The sequence below is a fragment of the Mycteria americana genome, chromosome 21 (assembly GCF_035582795.1).
Source record: "Mycteria americana isolate JAX WOST 10 ecotype Jacksonville Zoo and Gardens chromosome 21, USCA_MyAme_1.0, whole genome shotgun sequence".
Lineage (NCBI taxonomy): Eukaryota > Metazoa > Chordata > Aves > Ciconiiformes > Ciconiidae > Mycteria > Mycteria americana.
The window spans coordinates 7,169,895-7,192,572 of NC_134385.1; the positions used below are offsets into that span (position 1 = coordinate 7,169,895).

General features: G+C 44.4%; 1 protein-coding gene across 8 annotated transcripts in view; it reads left to right on the plus strand.

The window, feature by feature from the left end:
• HIVEP3 (HIVEP zinc finger 3) overlaps positions 1 to 22,678 on the plus strand; it is a 275,758-nt gene that overhangs the window by 227,760 nt on the left and 25,320 nt on the right. For all 8 annotated transcript variants that reach the window (XM_075522545.1, XM_075522548.1, XM_075522544.1 and 5 more), the window contains one exon: positions 20,745 to 20,920. In XM_075522545.1, the coding sequence (XP_075378660.1) occupies positions 20,745 to 20,920 (176 nt within the window). The remainder of the gene's footprint in view (positions 1 to 20,744; positions 20,921 to 22,678) is intronic.

Genomic DNA, 22,678 nt, shown 5'->3' on the forward strand with positions numbered 1-22,678 from the left:
CTGGGGGAGGTCTCTCTGTGCAGGGCTTTTCCCTGGTACATTCAGGCTATGTTTGCATTTTACGAACTCTTCATATGCAACTCTCAAGTACAACCTTTTATGTCCTTACGTAGAAGAGAGGCTCTTCTGACTCCTCTGCTATATCCTATTCTGCATGCTAACAGTGGCAATCTGGGACTGCCTCAGTCCGTTTTGGAAAATGGAAGGAAAAAGTGATTTCCCTAGTGCTTTGTTCACATAGGACCCTCTTTGCATCCTCTCACACTGCCTGCTCACTCCCTATCACATCAGACACATGCTGGTGTCATTAACAAGACTCTCCACAGCTCAGCACCACCCTGCCTGTTGTCTCTTTTTGGTTACAAAAATGTTATCTCCTGCCTCTGAATGGTGACAACATTCTCCACTCCCCATGTATTACATTTTCAAACCTTCCTTCCCTGCTGGAAAGAGCTCTCTGAAAACATCTGCCAACCTTCTTTTTCCTCCTTCAACTCACCTCTACTCTGAGATATCTACAGAAATGACGACAACATTTAGGCTGCTGTGCCAGGACATCCCAGCACATCACACTGTCCAATGCTGTCCTGTTGTTTTCCCATACTATCCACCAGTGTCCATCCGCTGTGTCTTCATATATCCTTGGGGCAGGAACTCTATAGGGTACAAAGCAGTGTTTTATTCTGTGTGCAGTGCTTGCATAGTGGACTTGTAGGCACCATGTTAAGACAAATAATAGGGTTCCTGTCTTAGAAAATTTTCTCTTTTATGTGTGGAAGGTACTGGACCTGCAGCACTGGGGAGCAAAGTCACTGTGTGCAGAAGGGGGGCTGGCAGGGCTGAAGAAGACTCGTTCTGACCTGTGAAGGGAAGCTAACAAGAGCAGTCAGTCTGCAGTGCAGAGACACAATCCATAGGAGCTCAGCTGCAATTACCAGCTCCTTTCTCTTATGAGCTACCAGAAAACTGCTGTGTGGTGACAAGTTTCAGCCACTACTGCTTTGGGCTGAATGTTGGAGACTCAAAGCGAAAGCCCTTCAATGTCATCAGCAGACCTCGGGGCTCTCAGGACTTTTTTCTAATATATTTTTCATTCTGTTTAAACACTCTCCCCCTCCCCCAAACCTTATGATCTTCCACCATTTGCACACACAAACATTGGCACGTTTTTCCTCTGTGTTATCTCTGCGAGATTTCCATGGGAAACTTTCCAACGAGGGATTATTTCACAGTCCCTTTCAACCCACAGGGGAGGTGGCCGGACCCATGGCATTTTCCATCAGTGACCTGGGAGCTGGTCTCCTCCTCCCACCAGCTCCGCTTTCTTTGGAGAGAAATCCATGCTGCTGGTGTGTCTCCGTGCCGGCGATGGAGGGACTGCATCCCTGCCTTACTCATTTCCCAGCTGATTTGCTGCTTGTGTCTCTGATCTCACACACGAGCGTGGCATAACGTCTGGGAACAGGCGGACCAGCGCAGTCCCGCGGCCCTTGCAGGAATGCAGGGGGGTGCGTTGCATCCTTGACAAGTGGGGGCTCCCCGCTGGAGCGGTGAGACCTGCATCAGCTGTTTGTGCTGAATGACGGTCCCGTGAGAACCGCTGTGCTGCTGGGGTTTACAAAAAACATTTGCCTGTCATAGATCTGTTATCTGAAGTTGTAAAACTGTATCTGTAGAAATGGTTTCTAAAACTAGCAGGACGTAAGTGAGACTATCTGGGCTGAAGAATATTTAGGGGCTTCTAAAACAAATTACTTAGAGCATGCGCAGATACTGCTTAAGCTACAGAAGAGTATGTTCTTGGCATAATTGTATTTTTTATTATTATTATTATAATCACAATCATTATACACTGAAACTTCTGCACAGCAATTATCTAATGCACCAGCTAAAAGCAGATGCCTAAGAGAGAGGTGGGGTTTTTTTCTTTTTCTTTTTTTTTAAAGTTCAGTTGCAGAAAAATGACTGGGAAAATAGCATTATGGGTTTACCAGATTTTTTCCTCAATAATTGTGGTATCTAATGTGCTTCAATTCTAAGTTAAAAGGTGAGGGTTTTGAACTGTAAGTCCTGCAAGCACAACTTTGGCTCTGCTCACCTCCTCACACATCATCATGGGTAATGAAGGCTCTACCCCTAGTTACCCTTGTGCTGCCCTGTTTCCTTCAATTGCTTTGCATGTGTGATTGGAGTTGCCTAAATCATTGCGTTGATTATGTGCAAGAGAGAACAGGATCCAGCTCCCTCTCTCTGGGCTGTCTTGGTTTTTGCAGCAATAGCAGAAGGGGGAAATAGCAAACTTTCAGTTGCTGAAGTCAGAAATTCTGGCTCTGAAGATGCCCCGGGGAGGAGCAGTGATGGGAAGGGGCACTTTCAGAGGCACTCTTCACCCTGCGGTGAGTGGCCCTGGAAAGCCATGGGGCAGTTTAAACTTTGCTGAAGACTGCATGGCTGACAGAGGATGGTCCTTAGGGATGTGTGATTTTGTACAGATGTGGGAATAGTAGTCACCAAACTCCGTTCAGCGTGCCTGAGCTGAGGAGTGAGCTGCCTAGCTGGCAAGAATTCAGTCTCTTGGTCAACGATTCATTTACGATGCATGGATGCAGTTCATGCTGTCTGAAGCAAGCCTCCACTCAACCCTGCCTACAGCCCATGTCCAGGCCCTCACACTGGCTTGAGGGCAGGTTGGATTGGTGCCCATATTTTGGCTGTAGAAACACTAAAAGAGCATCCCAGTGTTCATAGATTCAGCGGGACTGATGACTTACTGCCTCTTGCCAGGTGTTTCACAACACAGGTCCTCCCTGCGGGTCGACGATTCCTTGTCATTATTAGAGATGAGTAGGGCTTAAAATCTTCTTATCCCTCTAGTCCAGATGAATTCCTGAGGGTCAAGACACTTCACTCCAGCTCATCTGGAATCTCTTACCTGTCTAGAATCAGTCTGAAATTTGGTAGAGCAAAACTTTCTTATACAGTTTCTGGTGTTTCTGCTGACCAGTTGGACTAATGGTATCTCAGGCCTCCTTGGGATTAGTCCTCATTTCCTTGCTTGGCCTTGACAGGAGACAGAAAGCACAGGAATGAGAAAGAATTGAATCAGTTCTTACAAATTGGTTTGTCTCGGATCCAGTTTGAAGGATGGGTGAAGGCCTGGGAAGAGTCCGAGGCTTGTGTTTCCTTGAAGCATTGTCTACCAGGATAACGTACAGAATTTCATTAATAATTACAACCCCTAGGTCCTGTAGAGCAGAATGAGGGCTGATGTGATGGTGTACTTGTAGGTGATAATCTAAGACCAATCCATTAGATCCTCCGGGATGTTGAGATGTCATAATAACCTGGGTGGTTTTGGGTATTTTGTCAGTGGTATTTATATCTGGAGATCAGAAATTCATCAACCGTCAATACCCAGTGGTTATAAGGGCAAGAACAGACCAGAAAGTGATACTTACTGAGTATTTTTGTTACTAGTCGTTCTCAGATTGTCTTTACTATGCTTTGTATACGGTTTTGTTACCTTTGGGGAAAAAAGGGACCAGGCAGCTGGACTTGCTTTTGTTTACTACGTTTCAATACAGCCAGAGGCTTTTTGGCTTCCATGCTATAGAAATGAATCTCATCTATTATTATTATTTATTGTTATTACTTATTAAGAGTTTTGACTGGGGAGTTGGACCTCACTTAGGGAAGTGTCAGACTCGGTGGAACCGGTCTATTCCCCTCCACCTTCCAGCAGCCAGTGGTCGGCAGAGCCAAGGTGCGTAACTCAGAAGAGTCAGCTGGCAGGAGAGCCCCAGGATCCTACTAGCAAGGAGAGGTGCTCCAGCATCCTGAGGTCAGCTGCAGGTTAGCCCAGTGAAACGCACATTGCAAGAAACCTTGAAGGACTCGGCTGATGATGCCAGTCCCATCCATAGTGCCTTCTCACCTGAGTCTTTCTGAAGGGCTTGAGACTCCAAAGGGGACCATTTCTCCTGCAAAAACACCCTGCTGCTTCCAAGCAGCTCCCTGGCTTCTGCTGAAGCTTCACATGGGATTGGCAGTAGGGTTGTCTGGGCTGTCTTGTGAAGACATTTGGAAATCAAGTGTTTGTCTCGAAGAAGTTATTCCATAATGTGCAGGATATCAGGTTCACATCCAAGATTCTTTGAAATCAAGGCACTTCCTGTTATTTCAAAGCGTAACCAGGCCGCCGCTTGGATGGGGTTTGCGTTGTTGTTAATGGCAGGCAGTCTTAGACGTTCAGTTTTTATTGTGCCAACAGTTTATGGATGGGTATTCATGTCGGTGGTGAAGAAGTGAATGACATTCAATACTCCCTGCAGAGCTCTTGCTGGAGCTGCTGGAAGCCTTCTACACTTAGAGGAGAAGTGTTTGGGTTTCTATTGCTAAGTAACAAGAGGATGGAGATAAAAACAGTTCCTGAACAGCACCCCGCTCCCAAGCCCCCATACACCTACATTGAGAGCTGAGCGCTGTAGCCTCTTCATACAAACGAGAAAGGGAGACGGTGTTCCCCAAGGAGAACTCCAGTGTGAAATGGTGGAGGTGGAGGAACTTGAGAGGAAGTTTTCTTTTCTTTCACCATTCCTGTTGTTCTTACGGATTCCTCCTGTGAAGCTCCCAAAGTCTATCGCTGACTGAGTAGTGGGAATGAAGATGTAGGAGGTCACTGTAAAAGCATCCTTGCCAAAGTCTTTCAGAAAATCTTTCAGAAATAAGCTTACATGTAAGGAAGATGGTCTGAAACCCCTTGAGACAACAAAGGAAAACAGATGTGACAAAGCAGACATCCGTCAGTGAACGGGTTTAGTCTGAGCCATTTTTGTGGTTCATTTGTATAGAAGAAACAGTCCTTCTTATTCTGTCTGTGCGTATCTTAATAATAACATGATTAATATTACTAAAGTCAGCTGATACTAAAGGGAAGCTGGAAGTAACCAGTGACCCCTGTATTACCTTGCAGCCTTCTCTGAGAGAAAGGAGTAGCATCTCCACTGCTTGCAGGGAGCTTTTGAAATTTGCTCGAGTCAGCTGCACCAGAAAATGCCTTTTCTTCATCTTGTGAAACACTTTCCAAGTTTTACTTAAATAAGAATGGCTGAAAATTCCTTTCTCTCAGTTGGAGTACTCAGGGGATTTTAAGGAGATGGCCTGGCCAAACAGTAAGGAAACACAAGGGTCCTATAAGACAGGAAATCCATTGCCATCAGCACCAAGGACGCTAGCGATGAACCGTGGCACTTGGCCAGTGGAAGTGTCTTCAAGTTGCTAATGCTATTAAAATACCAGGTTCTGTAGCTCTGACTGCTGTTCATGTCTCATCCACTCTAATGAATGCCAAAAGGCTCTTCATTGCCCATTTGAGTGATTAGAAATGTTCATAATAAAATGCATTTATTGATTTTAAAAAAATAATAAAAATTTGGAAACGTCATATCACACCTCTTCCAAAGCTTGTCAACATTAAAAACAAAATCTAAAAGATCATCATCGAAGTTGTACTCAGGCCTGTAAGACTTATGGTTAAGTGGACAAACGTATATTTCCTAATTTCTAATTAATGGAATTTGCAACTTTAGGTGCAAATATATTTTATTTTATTCTATGATTTATTTATACAGAGATTTTTATTTGTAGTGTATACTGAAATTAGAAATAGTGCATAAGGCATAGAAATTAGAAATAGTGCATAGGCATGCCTCAGGACTCTTTAGTCCTGAGGCAAGATTGGTGTGCAGACTTGATAACAGCAGTTAACATCTTCGAGACATGTCCAAGCCATGAAATGAAACCCAGTACAGAAGTGCCTAAAGTCCGGAGTGATTAAATCAGTGCAGTTTGGGGTAGGGCTGATGGACTGACTTGTACAAAGCTCCAGCAGCATGGGCAAACAGCCCTGGCCAGTCCATTGCACCAGTGTGGAAATGCTGGTTCAGGCTGTGTTCACATTACTGATCTGGATAAATGATCTCTGGCGTCATTTCGGTGAAAGGTTGGAACTTAGGGCTGAAAAGTTATCAATGCATAAGTTTGGTCTGTTCAATTATTTTAACTCCTGAGTGTTCCTTGTTATTACTGAGATCTTTGCCATTTACTTGGTCTGTTCGTGTTGCAGCTCGTAGCTCTCCAGTAACGTTGGCAAGCAGGTTATTTCTAGTAAGTGAAATAAGCTTAGGAACAATGAATTAACAGTGGATGTTGTTGATCTCAGTCTCAGTTTCTTTGCTGCTTCTTGTCCCGCTTAGTGAAGCGTAAAGTGGTTTTCAAATGCACCATTCAGACCTGGCAGTGCTGTACCACCCTTCATGCTCCCCCTGGAGAGGAGTAAATAATCGCATGAGGAACGGGACACAGGGGAGCCGGGCTCAGAGTGCCTCGCTCCAGAGCAGTAGCAGAACAATGCAGTTAAATTTCCCTTGTGTGGTGTTCGTCTTAATTACTGTTTTTCGTTATGTGCAGAAATTTGGCTTTTTTAACACAACAGTGTTTTAGTCTAAAAATGTGCAGCATGGATTGTGCTTTTTTTTTTTTTTTTTTTTTAACAAAGAAACAACCAACCTCATTAGGTATCAGCTTTATAAGTCTCACCACAAAAGCAATTAGCATTCAGGCTGAGCATAAAATACATTTTCTATGTTAAAGAACTTACACAATTGGCTGCTACACTACAGATTTATTGTAAAAGCCAGTAGATGGCTCTTTTTTTCCTGCCTGCCTACCAGTAATTCCAGTGACTGTGGATGGGACAGCTCCATTTGTGGGTCAGCAACCTCTAAAAGCAGAGGAATTACTTGCAGAAGATTAAGCAATAATTGGATGAAACAATGTGAATATAATTTTGGACAGAATACTAGAAAAAATTTCCACCCCAGCCTTCTGTTAAGTGTCAGTTGAGTTTGTTTCTCAAGTGAAATGATGAAATTCCACTTTTTAATAATTTAAAACTAAACGATGTAGCAACGGAGAGCATACAGGGGCAGTGGGGATTTTTTTCTGTACCTGTCCCCAAGACCCACTGGTGTATTCCTTTGAGGTGTAAGTTGTAAATGGGATATTTATTCATTTCTAATAGGCTGGAGAACAAGAAGGCTTGTATCAGATGTGGTGACAGAAGAGAAAATGCATTTCTGTAACACAGTCACTGGAGTCAATGGTTGCTCACCTTGTCCCATGGCAGGAATATTAAGCTTTTTTCACCTTGACTCGTGTTAGGTAACCAGGGCCAGTCTGATAACAGCACTCCCCTGTGCTGCATCTTAATGACATGGCGTCCAGCAAAAGCTAAACCAGGGTCAAAAATGGAGCAAGCAGAGCACCAGGAACCCCTCAGAATGGACAGGCACCACGCAGAGAGCTCAAGGAGGTGACAACCATGTCCGGGAGACAGGCGGCTTTAGGAAGAAATCCTCAAAAATAAAACTTCTGGACCAGCCCATGCATCAGGCCCAGAGGTGTTGAGCATCCTTTGTATATCCCAGTCGGACCAGGAGGGGATTGAAAGCCGGAGGAAATTCATCCACAAGTGGAATAAACCTTGAGTCACAGAAAAGTGTCACTCCAGAAAGCAGATTTTTTTTGCCAGAATATGGCTATCGAGAGACTCCACTGACTGTTACATCACAGATCTACTTAATTCTGTAGTGTGTGCATTTCAGCAGTTAATAAATGGACTAATTAGAGACTGAAGTACTGGTAGTATTTACCCATGTAAGTAATAACCAGCTCAAATCAAGATTACTGTAAGGAATGGACTTGACTTTGAGAAGGACTGGATTTCCACTGGGCTACTGAAAATTCTGCTTCTCAAATGAAAAAGTCAGCAAATGTAAAAAATGCTAATTAATAGCATCAACCTTTCAGTAAATGGTGTAGCAAAAAAGCTGCTTGAAATAAATGTGGAGGTAGATATAATGTGATGGTATCCAACCTGAACAACGAGGTGTTGTGTGTACCCTAAAAGTGTGCTTTTGTCAAAAACGGGTGGTTCTTTATACAGGCACACAGAAATGCACCAACAAAATGCATTTATGTTTGTGCATCTCAGAAGCCAAATCCTCATAATGATAATTTCTTTCAATGTTTGTAACTGTGTTAAGATAAACTCTAGAGTATATTGGTGGCAGCTTCAAAATAGAGAGGGAGGATAGATCCTGGAGCTAACGACCATGCAACAAGAGTAGTGGGCAGAATGTATTGATGTAGGCACTTGCTTCTTACATTGGATATTTCCATTCAACATCCTCAGTACAGTTTGAAATAATTCTTGAGTTGTATCTGACCTCAATCCAAAACAGTTTCTTCAAGGATTTGATGATCTGTTTATGACTAACAAGTGTTACAGACCCTAACATGCCTCCAAAAATACAGGTACTGCAGGAAGTGCAGTTGGTACTGAGAAATAAAGCACTGGAGTAAGGCCATTAAACACAGTCCTTCCTCCTTGACATGACAAGCAATAGAAGGACAAGGCGACAGCCTATAATTAAAACAGTGATGGCACCCAGAATCATTCATAGCACTTAGAAAAATAGTTGCAGAAAGAGCTGTTTTGAGAACAAGAACTATCTGTGTCAGACGAGAGTCACTTAGAGTCAGACGGAGTCACTAATGTCAGATTCTCCGGAAATTGTTTAATCAATTCTGATGGGGGTGGAGGAGGAAGAAATGGGATTGAGACAGGTCATCTATGGGGATTTCCATACTAGACTTTCTCTATGAATATTTTATGAATCAGCTGTATGAGTTTGTAGCGGTGGGTTTTTTTTATCTGGTATTTTATTCTATTTGTATTTGGTCTTCAAAAGGGAAAAGTGGTGTTGGAGCAGTGCCCTGGGAACAGTGTCCATGCTTACCCGTGTGGACTTTTGTATCGTGACCTAACCTGTCTGACTGGTGCTGGGAAAAAAAGCCCAGCTTTGCATTAGCAGTCATGCAGCATTAATTAATTCTAATAACATATAGGGAAATCTTCAGAAATGGGCACATACAGGTGGAAAGCAGACGTGATGTTTTGTGATGCTGCCACCATGTCCCTGTCATTGCAAAACACTGCAGAAGCTACTTACTTTCTTTTTTCTTTCCTGTTTATGCCACTGTGGTGGTGGGATGAGGTGTTTAGATTGCATGTGCTCTGCAATAACTGTTTGACTTTTGCACGGCATCTTCTGAGGATAGGGACACACGGTCCGATCGTTAAACAAGAAGTGAGAGACTGGAAGTTTTTGCATTACCTCTCTGCTCTTGCAAGTGGATTTAATGGAAGGAAAGCCCAGAAGGGACTAATTAGCCTGTGCACACAATCAATGTAATTCCACATTTCTTCATGCTTAGGTGGCTAAAGCTGACCACCTGGCAGGGACAATGCACGCACGTTCCACTGAAATACTTTCACCTTGCAGTGAATGTACTTTAATTTTTTCAGTCTGGTTTGACCTCTAATTGCATTTTAGTAATCAAACACAGGTTTTCAGCTTGTATAAAGCAGCATAGTACTATTTACATTATTTTTTTTCTGAAATAGATGTGTGTTCATAACAGTTTGCAATGACAATTAAATGATTAAAGCATAGAGAGGATGAAGTTGTATAACAGCAGATAGAGCCATAATGAGTATAACTGTAATTTTACTGCTAATAGACTAGAAGAGGTCTGATGTCACAACCCAAAATTGAATCAAGCTTTCACTCAAGCATAACATTCGGAGAAGTAATATAAAACTGCACTGTTTTTGCAGTTTTATATCCATATACAACGTTTGCTGGTATTGTGCTTGCTCTGTGTTGGATTAATTTAATTGAAGGAAGTCCCATGGTCTGTCTTGGACATACCACACTGCTCAAGGGCCAGCTTCAGGATCAGGGATCAGATACAGCTGTTGGTGGAGCAGTCCTCTTGGTGCAGACCAGCTCATGCAGTCACAGATCCTCTTGTCCCTGTAGCCCACAACGCTTCTTCAATCAAAATAGGCTCTATTGGCAAAAGGATTTGCTTTTGCTGATGGAGAAATGCCATTAAGTCATTCTCTGGCCTGTGTTTTTGTGCTAGTAAAAGCTTCTTGTGTGGATTTGGGTTGTTTATGCATATTTTCTGTATTGCTTTCACTCTGGCTGTTTGTCTACCTCTGGAGACCTCGTTGTCTGTGTTACAGAGGTGTCAACATTTCTGTCAGCTCTTCCAGTGAATTTACAGCAAGAAACTGTCTCCAGTGAAAGGTGCTTTAAAGGCTGAACATGCAGGAGGTGTTATACTGCTTAAATCCATGCCACGGTTCTGTGCAGGGTAAACCTGCTTGAAGACATTGCCCATCTTTTTTCATATTTAGCTTAAATTTCCACTTCTTGGTTTCACTCTGTAGTTCTTAGGATAACCGTCAATAATAAACGTCTCTCCATCCTGACCATCACGTACATTTTTCCAGATCATTATCCTGTCCCTAGACCTTTTACTGTCTATGGTTCAGTACGACGTTTCAATCATTCACTTTTTGTATGCTTTCCTCCAAATTCATTTTGCATCCATCCCCTTCACCAGAGATGTTATTTCCCTCCCATTTTTTCTGGTTTGCTGGTACCATTCGAATTTTGAAATGCAAAAATCTGCACACAGTGTCCCAGATGTGATCACATCAAGAGAGGTTTCCTTTGACTTGATATTTCTACACTGACCTCACCACGTCCTGGTGGTCTGGCTGCCCTGTCACAGGGCAGTGCTATAGGAAGCAACTCCGGTGGCTTTTTTTCAATGATATATGGGCTCTGCCAGTGTTCATTTTTTGTAGGCAGGCTGGAGAATCACTGATCTGCTTTTGGACAATGCCTTGACCACCCATGGTGCTAGCATCACTTCTGAAGCAGCTGGCATGTCCCACGCAGCCCCAGTGCCACCGAGGTCGTGCTGACAGAGCTGTGATCACAAGGAGCACACTGTAGGGCTACACCCACTTTATTGTTTCCTATTCAAATAAATGTGGAAAATTGCCTTAGGTAAAATCTGAGCTGTGAGGACCCACCAGGGATATTATAAAAAGCAGAAAGGGTAACAGGCCTGAGCTGTCCTGTGTGATCATTTTTTTTTTGCAGTGCCACACAATTCCTCCTCCTCCTATCTATGCTTAGATTCCCGCAGACAGGAAATGAGCAGGATGCATTTATTCCTGAAGTTGCCTTTAGAGTTTCTTGCTGAATTGACGTGCATTTTGCAGTTGTGGTGATCAGCATTTCTGGCAGGCCAAGGGGACGTTTTGCTCTGTGGGACACCAGCACTGCCAAGGAGTACTGGTTTCCATGCAAGCAGACATGCTGTCCTGTGCTTTACTTGTGCTAGTGACTGTATGAACGGTATGCCTGTCCTCCCGTCAACGGCTAACCTCATGGCACACAGCACAGAGGGGGTTTACATGCAATAAACCTGATGGTTCTTTGATCATCACCTCTTTTTACCTAAACAGACTGGATGATCATAAGCAACGTCTTCCCCTTTGAGGTGCTGCACTTTGGTGAGGCTAAAGACATTCCTGTGCAAAATGCTTTAAAAGGTTTCTTTGAAAAAGTATCATCTGCTTTTGATATGACTTGATACAGAATAACAATAATCGGTGCTCATGTAACTTTACCTGTTCAGTTCTTAAGCAAGATTAGTCAATTCTGGTAGATTTTTAAAACAGCAACAGGATGTCCTTGACTGGTACCTCTCCTGAAGTAGGCAAATGGGGTTTCCATCTGCTAATAATGCATTCTTCTTCAATGCTTTCCAACTATTTCATAAAGATATTTCCTGATACGTGACAAATAGTTGGTGTGCTGCTCTGTACGTGGATGGGGCATAAATATGAAATGTCAGCAAGTCCAGAACTGGTAACACAGAGAAGAAGATCACAAAAGTGTGTTTGTGAAGAGGTTCCCACTTTATGTAGTAAAATTAAATCTACAAAAATGAGTTACCGGCTTATGTATTTCTACCAATATTCATTGCTTGGTCATTAGAAGTTTTATAGAGCCTAGGGCCTGGAAAGCAGCTCTGGGCTTGGAACAAAAGTGCCTCTTCTGGGCTTGGCATGGCATCTTCACAAAGGGCTTGGTTTTAGAGATGATCCTCACTGTCATCTCTATGTAAAAAAAAAATACAGGTGAGTTTTAACACACTGCCCCACAGCTACCCATGACAGAATGTGATCCTGCTCACTTTTTACGCAGAGATGTAATGTCCCGTTTCAATGGGAAAGCATGGCAAGAACTGCTCTTTGGTGCCAGTGCTGGTGGGCTGTCACACTGCCAAGGCATCGTCCAGAGCACTTGCAAAAACTGAGGAATGTCTCCTTGCTCCTGCCCTCCTGACAAGTCCTTCACTTTTCAGCAGGTCCCTCAAGCCCCACTGGTGTCCCTTCTCGGTGCGACAGGGCTGGGGAGGATGGACGGGAGAGGCCCACAACCGTGTTTATTTACACCATGCCTTTTTCCACACAGGTGGGCTCATAATCTCCCCAGGGTGACTTTCAGAGTCCAGGGGACACTTCTGCAGTTGTTAGTACCAACTACAAGTGGTCCATGAAGGGAAAGCAGTAAATCTTGGCTTTGGTTTGCTTGATCTAGTGGGTACTTCCTCTGCAAAAACCTGAATCACACCTAGGACCTGGCCCAGAAAATCTGAGCAACACTTCTAATTATATTTGTTTAGTTAATGTGGATGATAGCATGGATAAATCTGTAAGTTTTCCTCCTTTAGTGTTAGTATCCAGTAACAATGTGAATTTAGCCCATGTCTGCTGGGTTGGAAACGAAGTTTATCCCAAAATATGGAAAATTCATAGCTGAGTACCAGCTGTGTTTTCCTGGAGATGGCAATGACTCTTAGCCAGTCCAGCTACCCTGTTCTGCATCTGAAGGTGTCTCATTTTGCTCCTGTCTCCTTCCTCCATCTATCGCTTTACTGTCTCTTGCCAATCCTTGCTCTTCATAAACCAATCACATTACCCACATCTTACCTTATTTTAAAAACACAAATTATAGAAGCCATCAGGTGTCACCTTTTCTCAAAGGAGCATCTGGTTGTTTAGACATTACTTCTTTCCTCCATATATGAATATATGATCATATGCAATCATGAAATGGTAGAGTTTTCGATTCTTGGAGGAATAGTGAGGGGGGTCAGCATAACTGCTACCTTGGACTTCCGGAGGGCAGCCTTTGGCCTGTTTAGGAGATTGGTTGACAGAGTCCTTTGGGAGGCAGTCCTGAAGGGCAAAGGAGTCCAGGAAGGCTGGACATTCTTCAGGTAGGAAATCTTCAAGGCGCAGGAGCAGGCCGTCCCCATGTGCCGAAAGATGAGCCGGTGGGAAAGAAGACCAGCCTGGCTGAACAGAGAGCTTCGGCTGGAACTCAGGAAAAAAAGGAGAGTTTATGACCTTTGGAAGAAGGGGCAGGTGACTCAGGAGGACTACAAGGTTGTCGTGAGGTTATGCAGGGAGAAAATTAGAAGGGCCAAAGCCCAACTAGAACTTAATCTGGCTACTGCCGTAAAAGACAATAAAACATGTTTCTGTAAATACATTAGCAACAAAAGGAGGGCTAAGGACAATCTCCATCCTTTAAGCTGCACCACTTAGACACACACAAGTCTATGGGGCTGGGTGGGCTCCACCCAAGGGTACTGAGGGAGCTGGCAGAGGTGCTCACCAAGCCCCTTTCCATCATTTACCAGCAGTCCTGGCTAACTGGGGAGGTCCCAGTTGACTGGAGGTTAGCAAATGTGACGCCCATCTACAAGAAGGGCCGGAAGGAGGATCTGGGGAACTACAGGCCTGTCAGCCTGACCTTGGTGCTGGGGAAGGTTATGGAGCAGATCATCTTGAGTGCTGTCACGTGGCATGTACAGGACAACCAGGTGATCAGGCCCAGCCAGCATGGGTTTATGAAAGGCAGGCCCTGCTTGACCAACCTGATCTCCTTCTATGACCAGGTGACCCTCTTAGTGGATGAGGGAAAGGCTGTAGATGTTATCTACCTAGACTTTAGTAAAGACTTTGACACAGTTTCCCACAGCATTCTCCTGGAGAAACTGGCTGCTCATGGCTTGGACGGGTGTATGCTTTGCTGGGTAAAAAACTGGCTGGATGGCCGGGCCCAAAGAGTTGTGGGGAATGGAGTTAAATCCAGTTGGTGACCAGTCACAAGTGGTGTTCCCCAGGGCTCAGTACTGGGCCCAGTTCTGTTTAATATCTTTATCAATGATCTGGACGAGGGGAACAAGTGCACTCCCAGTCACTTTGCAGATGACACCAAGTTGGGCAGGAGTGTTGATCTGCTGGAAGGTAGGAAGGCTCTACAAAGGGATCTGGGCAGGCTGGATCAATGGGCTGAGGCCAACTGTATGGGGCTCAACAAGGCCAAGTGCAAGGTCCTGCACTTGGGCCACAGCAACCCCATGCAATGCTACTGGCTTGGGGAAGAGTGGCTGGAAAGAGTGGCTGGACCCGGGGGTGTTGGTTGACAGCCGGCTGAATATGAGCCAGCAGTGTGCCCAGGTGGCCAAGGCGGCCAACAGAATCCTGGCTTGTATCAGAAATAGTGTGGCCAGCAGGACTAGGGCAGTGATCGTCCCCCTGTACTCGGCACTGGTGAGGCTGCACCTCAAATACTGTGTTCAGTTTTGGGCCCCTCGCTACAAGAGAGACATTGAGGGGCTGGAGCGTGTCCAGAGAAGGGCAACGAAGCTGGGGAAGGGTCTGGAGCACAAGGCTGATGGGGAGCAGCTGGGGGACCTGGGGTTGTTCAGCCTGGAGAAAAGGAGGCTGAGGGGAGACCTCATTGCTCTCTACAACTGCCTGAAAGGAGGCTGTAGAGAGGTGGGGTCGGTCTCTTTTCCCAAGTAACAAGCGATAGGACGAGAGGCAATGGCCTCAAGTTGCACCAGGGGAGGTTTAGACTGGATATTAGGAAAAATTTCTTCACTGAAAGGGTTGTCAAGCATTGGCACAGGCTGCCCAGGGAAGTGGTTCAGTCACCATCCCTGGGGTTATTTAAAAGATGTGGTAGATGTGGCGTTTAGGGACATGGTTTAGTGGTGGACTTGGCAGTGCTGGGTTAACGGTTGGACTTGATCTTGAATGTCTTTTCAACCAAAACAATTCTATGATTGAAAAAACTTGGAATGGCCACAGAAACTCGGGGATGAGATGTGCTGTTTTTCCATGTGTTTCTTGTTGCTCCTTGTGCAGAAGAGACATAATCAAAGCTGCAGGTTTTCAAATCAGACACCAAGTGTCCGTGGTCCGCAAGTTTGTCGTGGTGTCTCTCTGCTTTGCCTTTCCCTCCTGCAGCCACAAGCAGCCATGGACCTGAAATGTGTGAGGAAGCTGATCACAGCAGCAGTCCTGAGAGGGAGCTGTGTTTGTAATATTTTAATCTGCTGTCCACTATCAACCATAAGAGGGAGGGCTCTTGATAGGGCACATCCATCTAGCTCCTGTGCGTCGGCAAAGAGCCCTATACACTGGAGACATTGCAGCGCATGGGGATGGGAGCAGTGGCTGCCCAGCCGCTCTTCCCATGCCAGCAGCATGTGTTGCTGATTAAGGGAAGATTTAATACCCCTCAGCCTCTGTGAGATTCCTCATGAGTCCAAGCCAGCTACTTACCTTTGGATTGATTCTGATTTGTTATCTGAATTAGAGTCCACTCAAAATGAGGGTCCCATTGCTCCAGGCACTGGGAGCCTGTGGCACTGGTTGTACCTGTGGCAGAAGATAGTCCCTGTCCCAGTGTTTTACCAAACAGAAGGAGCCCTAGGTTTGCTGCCTGTGACGTGGTCATCTTGGATACTGTAATTCTTCCAGAATTAAATCTTATTTGAGCTGCTGATGCCTAATTCAAGGGCAAGATGATGTTCATAGTAACACCTTCATACAAGGCTTCTTTGTGTATGTCCAGTCTGGGTGGTGGGGTTTCATTCAGCTCAGACTCTTGTCTTCTGCAGTTTCACTGGAGTTTGCAAGTGCTGTTTGCAAAAGATCCATTACTTCAGACAGGGAAGTGGGGATTTCTGTGCCAGGTCCTCCCATATCCATACCCAGCTCTTTGTCTGTCTTGCTGTATCATTCTTCGGAAGTTCGTTGTTTGTCTTGGTGCAATATCCCTGTCTGGCAAATTGGTATACTAGAAGGTTTTATGATGCTTTTAGAAACCTGGAAATGACATTGTCTGGTCTGGATTTTGTAAAGAAATCCTTCTGTTTGTTCTGCTGTAGCTTGGCTTGAGTTAAGGGACATTTCATAGTAACTGTCTGGCCTTAAGGACACACCTCTCTGCGTGGTGATCCTTAACATAGGCTGCAGTCTTGTGGGTCTCCCACCCTGTGTTTCCCTAGGGTATGCAATGGGTAAGGCTAAGGACTTCTGCTGCACATGCAGTTTCAGAGTGGGTATTGCAGGTGTCACCGTGGAAGAAGTGGTCTAATCATCTAGTAAGGAAATAAACTTACTAGTAATTAGTGACATTATAATAGATGCACATTTACCAGCGATCTGGCAAATTTTGCAGGTGGCATAAAACATTAATTAGATTACTTAATACAAGGGCAGACTGTCAGGAACTTCTGAAGGATTTAGCCAAGCCAGATGAGTGGGCAGCCTGATGACAGATAAAATGTGCCATCAACAAAACCGGAAGACTTACACCGAAGGCAACAACTGGAGCTACTTGGTTCACTTGACTGTGAACTAAATGCAGCAGCTCAGGAAAGGGATCAGATTTTCGATTCCTGTTACTATGTACCAGAAATCCAAAAAGCAAACGAGTGAGTTTAACAAATGTCAAAACCAGTTGAGGAAATACTTGTTCAGTTGCTGCAAAACTAACCAGGGGTGTTCTTTACCATAATATGTTACCAAGCTTCAAATTCTGGAAATTCACAAAATCAGGCTGCCTACATGGGACTTGCAAATAATATAAGTGCAGTTGCTGTGCTGAGGCTGTGACCAGCAAGGTCACATCGGCAAAGACTTTGCAGGGCAAGGTAAATTCCTGGCGTTTGCAGAAAGCAGGAGTGAAGGGGTGATTCAGCCCAACTGTGTCTCATAGTGAAACACTGAGTCCCCCAGAAACCTGCTCTCCCTTCCTGCCTGTGAACCACCAAACTTCCTTCCCCCTCTGCTCTCCAAGGTTTTATTGTGTGGTTTTCAGCCACATGAAGATTTTGGATGTGGCTCACAGCGCTGAGAAAAAAAAAAGAAGTGTCTGTGGCTAAAAAGGATGGTCAGATATCTGTAACAGCAAATATTAAGAACTAAGCCTCCTAAAGCCTGCAAAGGAATAAATGCTTCATGGTTTTAGGTTTCAACTAAGTTTAAGGGAAAGAGCTGAGACAAAGCTTTCTCCAGGCTCATGTTTTCCCATTGTTGGGTTTCTTGTGACTGCTGACAGTGATGGCCTATTTTGGGTCCATCAGGTCTCTGAGTCTGGTACTGCCTACGGTAGCACTGATGCTGCCATGGCTGTGCCAGTTCCTCTTGCTCTGAAAAGTGTTTGTAGTGGTTGCACAAAATTAAACAGATGTGCATTTGCTAGCAGAACACAGCAAAGAACCTTTCAAAAAATGCATCAGATAACTGAATTTTTATCTTTTTGTGTGTCTGTTTGAAAGAACTATTTCCTAAATTAGTCTCTGAGCTCATAATGGCCAGTTAGCCTCCTGGGTTTCAAATCATCTTGGTATTAGATGGGAGCTGTGACAATGTAGGAGGTGTAAGTTGCTAACTACAGGATTATGAATTCCACAGTGCTCTGGAAGAGAAGCCCAGGTTTGCTGACACAAACTCCAACTATGGATATTAGAGGGATCTGGTTACAGCAAATGCTAAGGAGCAGGAAGATCCTTTGTCCAGGGTAAATCTTCACGTGAAGTGAGCTGTCATTGATTTGTCTTTCTGATGCAAATCATATGAGCGCATTAGATCCACAGAGAAACCAGCGTCATATTGAAGTAATTATCTCCATAAACATATTATAGCCTTCAATGTAGAAAGATGGCACGTGCAGCAGCCTTCTCTATGTTATGGCAGTATCACCTCTCTTGCTTTCTTCTTCTTGTTTGATTTGGTATTTCTTTAGGTTACCTTTTTTCTTCTGTTTCTCTCCTCTCCCTGTGTGTTTTACACACGGTCTCAGGGAGCTGTAGAAAAATATTTGTGTTGAAAGATGGCTCAGTCTCACAGAGTGTCAGATAAACTGCAATGTCTAATTTTGATTAAATCACGTGTCCCTTTTTATCGAGGAAAAGCCAGCCCCGATAGCTTTAATGAGGCTGACGAAGGGACTGTTGGACACAAAGAACTTGCTTGGAGATTTCCATGTGAGAGCGTAATTAAGGGTAGTGCAAGTGCAAGGCTGATAAAGGAGCAATTTCATTTTTTAAATGACAAGGCGATTACCAGCATAATGACAGAAAGAAAGAAGGATGAGAAGGAAGCCTCAAATACAATTTGAACAGAAGAAGAGAAATCAGGATTCCTGGGTTCCTTTTGCTCCTTTTGCTGCTTTAGTGTTAAGTCACTGACTGAATGAAGAAGGGACATCGGCAATCCCTAACAATTAATTATGTCTCCCCTGATATCTGTACAGTTAAATGGACATAGCTGGACATACTGGGGTGGAGGATGGCAGCCAGTGTGTGCTCTTCAGACACCAGCTCAGTCCCCTCTGGCCAAATAATGAGAACCTTGTGATGAAGGGGTTTTGGTGTTGGGGTTTTTTTTGGGGGGGAGGGAAGGCATGGGTTAGATGGCATTGCTGTGGCTTCAGTTACAGGAGATGGAATAGAGTATCTGGGCTACCAGATGACCCTGGTTATGGTCTGAAGAACTTCTGCTGATGCTGAAGGACAGAAATACAAGCTGTTCCCCCACATGTAGCTGTTGGACACCAAGACCTGGTTATGCTGGTGCTGCTACTGGTATTTCAGGCTAGATTGAGGCTATCTAGACACCCATTTTTCCTCTTACTTCTCTAGTCTGTGTCTGAACCTGCATAGGACATCTGTGACCTCATCACCTTAATGCATGAGCAACGCATCATCTTTTAAGCATCTGCTCACATCTCTCCTATGAAGCAAAGAAGTGGCTCAGCCTGCCTCTTACAAATAAGACCCTGATGCAGACAGACCAGGACTTGGCAGGAGAGGAAAGGCTTAGTCCAGAACTCACACCTACCAGGAAGATTATTCTAAGTTTCATGTGTAGTAGGTCCCCCAAACACCCACGTGGAACTGAAATTACCTTCACACTTCCTAAGTGAATGAAACAAAATGGAGCCAAGGCCACGTGCAATCTGCCTGGGTGGGACATCCAGGGGTTCATGCAGGGTGACTTACCTGCTTTTAAATCCACACTTGTGGGTAACTGGGATGTATTTTATTAGATGCATCCTGTGCACACCATGCAATTATCATCCTATCAGTTCAGGGCTGGATTCATGATCTTTGTGTCTTTTTTACTCAGTTTTAAATGATCTTTTTTTTTTGCATTATAAAGACATAGGTTTTTTAGGATTTACTATACCTTCACTTATTTAAGTGCTCAAGCTATTCCTAGTGCTGCTGTTTCTGTTCAGTTTCTCTTCAGTCTGGCTGCTGTTTTCTCACCGTTCTGGTTTGCAATAGGCTCTATTGGGAACATACTAAAAGGTGACTGATAGCGTTGTGTGTCTTTGGATCCCCTATTAAGAATGCTTTGGAAGGCCTGATTTTCAAAGGCGGATGTTTGGAGCTTTCTGAAGACCAGACATAATTCATACTGGATAGAAAAATGAGTTGCAAGAAGTACCACGCTTCAAAAATTTGGCCTTTTAAAAATCTGAGGGAACCAATTTTGTGTTACCTTATTCTTCTTGTGCTGCAACTACAGGAAATTACAGACTCCATTTGCTAAACGGCAGGAGGTTAAATGATTTGTCTCACTCTCACAAATATTTTTCAAACCCACATCATGTAGCCATCCCTATGCACTAATGCACATATACAATGTGAAGGAAGGATGACCAATCTCATCCTCTTGGGTAAACCTAAGTCATGATATTGTGACAAAGATAAAAGAGCCTGGAGTCTGCGGTGTTTACATTTAGTGTTAGCACAATATATTTAAAAAATGGATGTTTTCTTCTCTTTGTGTCCATTCTGGGTGTCTCATTCTAGCAGGAGTCTGTGCAGGGACCACAACTTGCAGTTTGGCATCACAATCTTCTCCGATGGCTTTTGCTGTTGTCCCAATGGGTGGGAAAGGTTGTATCACAAGAGGTTTAGCTAGGACGTATTTTCTCAGTACGTTGCTTAGTACAGCGACAGACAGTGCATATTTTAAAACACAGCATAGGCTGAGAGAGAGATGATTCAGGCAGCCAGGCTAGACTGTGACATATCTTATTCAGACTATTATGTGTGCCTCATTTTGTGTTTGAGGATGGGGAAAATCAGGACATTTGGGTGACCCTGTGACTTATCTCAGACTTTGTGCTATTTGTCTGTACAGAGAAGCAGATGCAGGACGTAAGACCATATTCCAGAAGAGGAAGTAGGCATCTGGGCAAAAGCTTTTGAAGATATTTTGATTTTAGCCTAATTACCCAGAGGTAGCAAATGGTAAATGAGACTGGTGGTGTCAATAACATGCTGAATGAATCCAGGAAAGTTGTGACTACTTTTGAGGTGGGAATCTTCTTTTTTTTTTTTATCATGACACCTGTTGCTCATAGGTACAAATCAAACGAAGAGTATGTGTATGTGCGAGGCCGTGGAAGAGGGAAGTATGTATGTGAGGAGTGTGGAATTCGCTGCAAGAAACCCAGCATGCTGAAGAAACACATTCGCACGCACACAGACGTCAGGCCATATGTCTGCAAGTACTGTAACTTTGCTTTTAAAACCAAAGGTAAGAGACAGTCAGCTCCTAGCTCCTCTGCTTAGTATATTGACTTACAAGCCTTCTTGGGGGCACTGGCGAAGGGGAAGGGAAAGCCTTCCCAGGGTCTGAAAAACCCTAGGAGTCGGAGGGAGGGGGATAAGGGAGTCTTAAATTGGCTGAAAATTTCAGAAGAGGACCAGTCCTGTGTTAAGCTGATGCATGTCGCGGTGGCAAGCACTGGCTGCACATGCCAGCCTGCAGCAGAGCATCTGCGCCATCCTATTTGTGCTTCTTAAAGGGAATGATCCTGAAATACAGCTTCACTGGCAGGGATTTATAAACAAAACCACCCCAGAATGAGAGCAGGAGCTCCTGGGTACAGGCAAACATCCCTGACTGAGCACCTGGAGACAGTCTTTGGGTGGCTTTTTATGCTAGTGCTCTCAAGATCTGTTTGCGCTGCACATTTTCATCCTTCGCAGTTGCATGTAGCTTCGACATTTTCTATATCATATCAATAGACTTTTTCTCTAAAGACCTCCATTCCAGGACATCTAGTCATTTATGATCCACAACCTCACTACCACCAGATTTCTTTGCAAGCAACCTTCATCATTGCCTCAGTGAGTGTGCGAGTGAACTCTATCAGGAACATACAAAACCACATGCAAAAACATCTCTTCCAAGAGACTGTGGGTAAAGTTTTCAAGAGTGCCAGAGGTTCCCAGGTCTCTTTCTTTAACTTCTCATAAGAATCTGGCATCGTGGGTTTGACAAATCTCCCCTCCATCTTTGGTTGCAGCAGGTCTTGCAATAAAGATGTTGAGTTCAGTTTCTTGATTATAGTTTGACATGAATATAAAATGTCCGTTGTCTGTAGCTCCATCATTGCAAATCTCAGAAGATGACACAGCTGGGAGAGTTAATTGCTCAAGAAGAGCATCAACCCCCAAAAAACAGTGCTACTCAAGGAAGCGGCACAGCATGGGTGTGGGGAGGAGGCACTGGGTGCTGCGTGGACCACAGCACGTGTGCTTACCCAGAAGTGCCCATGGAGGGCATGTCTGTGGTAGAGTGATTCCGGGTGGGCAGTGCCTGGAGATGATGGCTTTGCTAGTAAAGCTGGCAGGCAATTTCTGGGCAACAACGGGTTGGTAATCACTAGGCGTATGGGAGCATGGGGAAGTGATACTGAATTTGAGGCCAAATTCTCGTCAGACACAGGCAGCAGATCCAAGCAACAGTTCTTTCTCTCTCTCCCAGCCTGGAGCTATTTCTGATTCATTTTCTTTCTCTTTCCCTCTTGCTTTTGTTACTTTGTTCTGAGGTTTTCCTTTGAGAGGTGAATCCATTCAGCCTCTTCCGTCACTTCACCTTGCTTTCCACCATGCTTCTGTTAGGCTGTTATTCAGGATGCTGCGATCAAACCATCCTTCTCACCATCTCTCTAGCTGCTTTGCTCTTCATCTCTGCTCCCTTGAAGCACAAAAACTGTCAGCACTGACTGTGCCGATTGCATAGTGTAAATAGATGTTTGCCTCCAAGGGACTTCCCTTCTTTAGCTTTGCAGGAAACTTTCATGAGGAAGGTAGCATGGAAATGCTTCCTTCAAAAAACCCCCCGTGTTGGGATTTGAATGCAAAACTATCCATTTGCCTATGGATGTGTGAGGGGGCAGACCTTCCCCGGATCAGCGATTTCAGGACAAATAGTTGCATGATGGTCACTTGGAATTGCATGAAAATGGCTCTTTGCTGGAAAGGGGTGAAAGTCAGAGCACTGGCT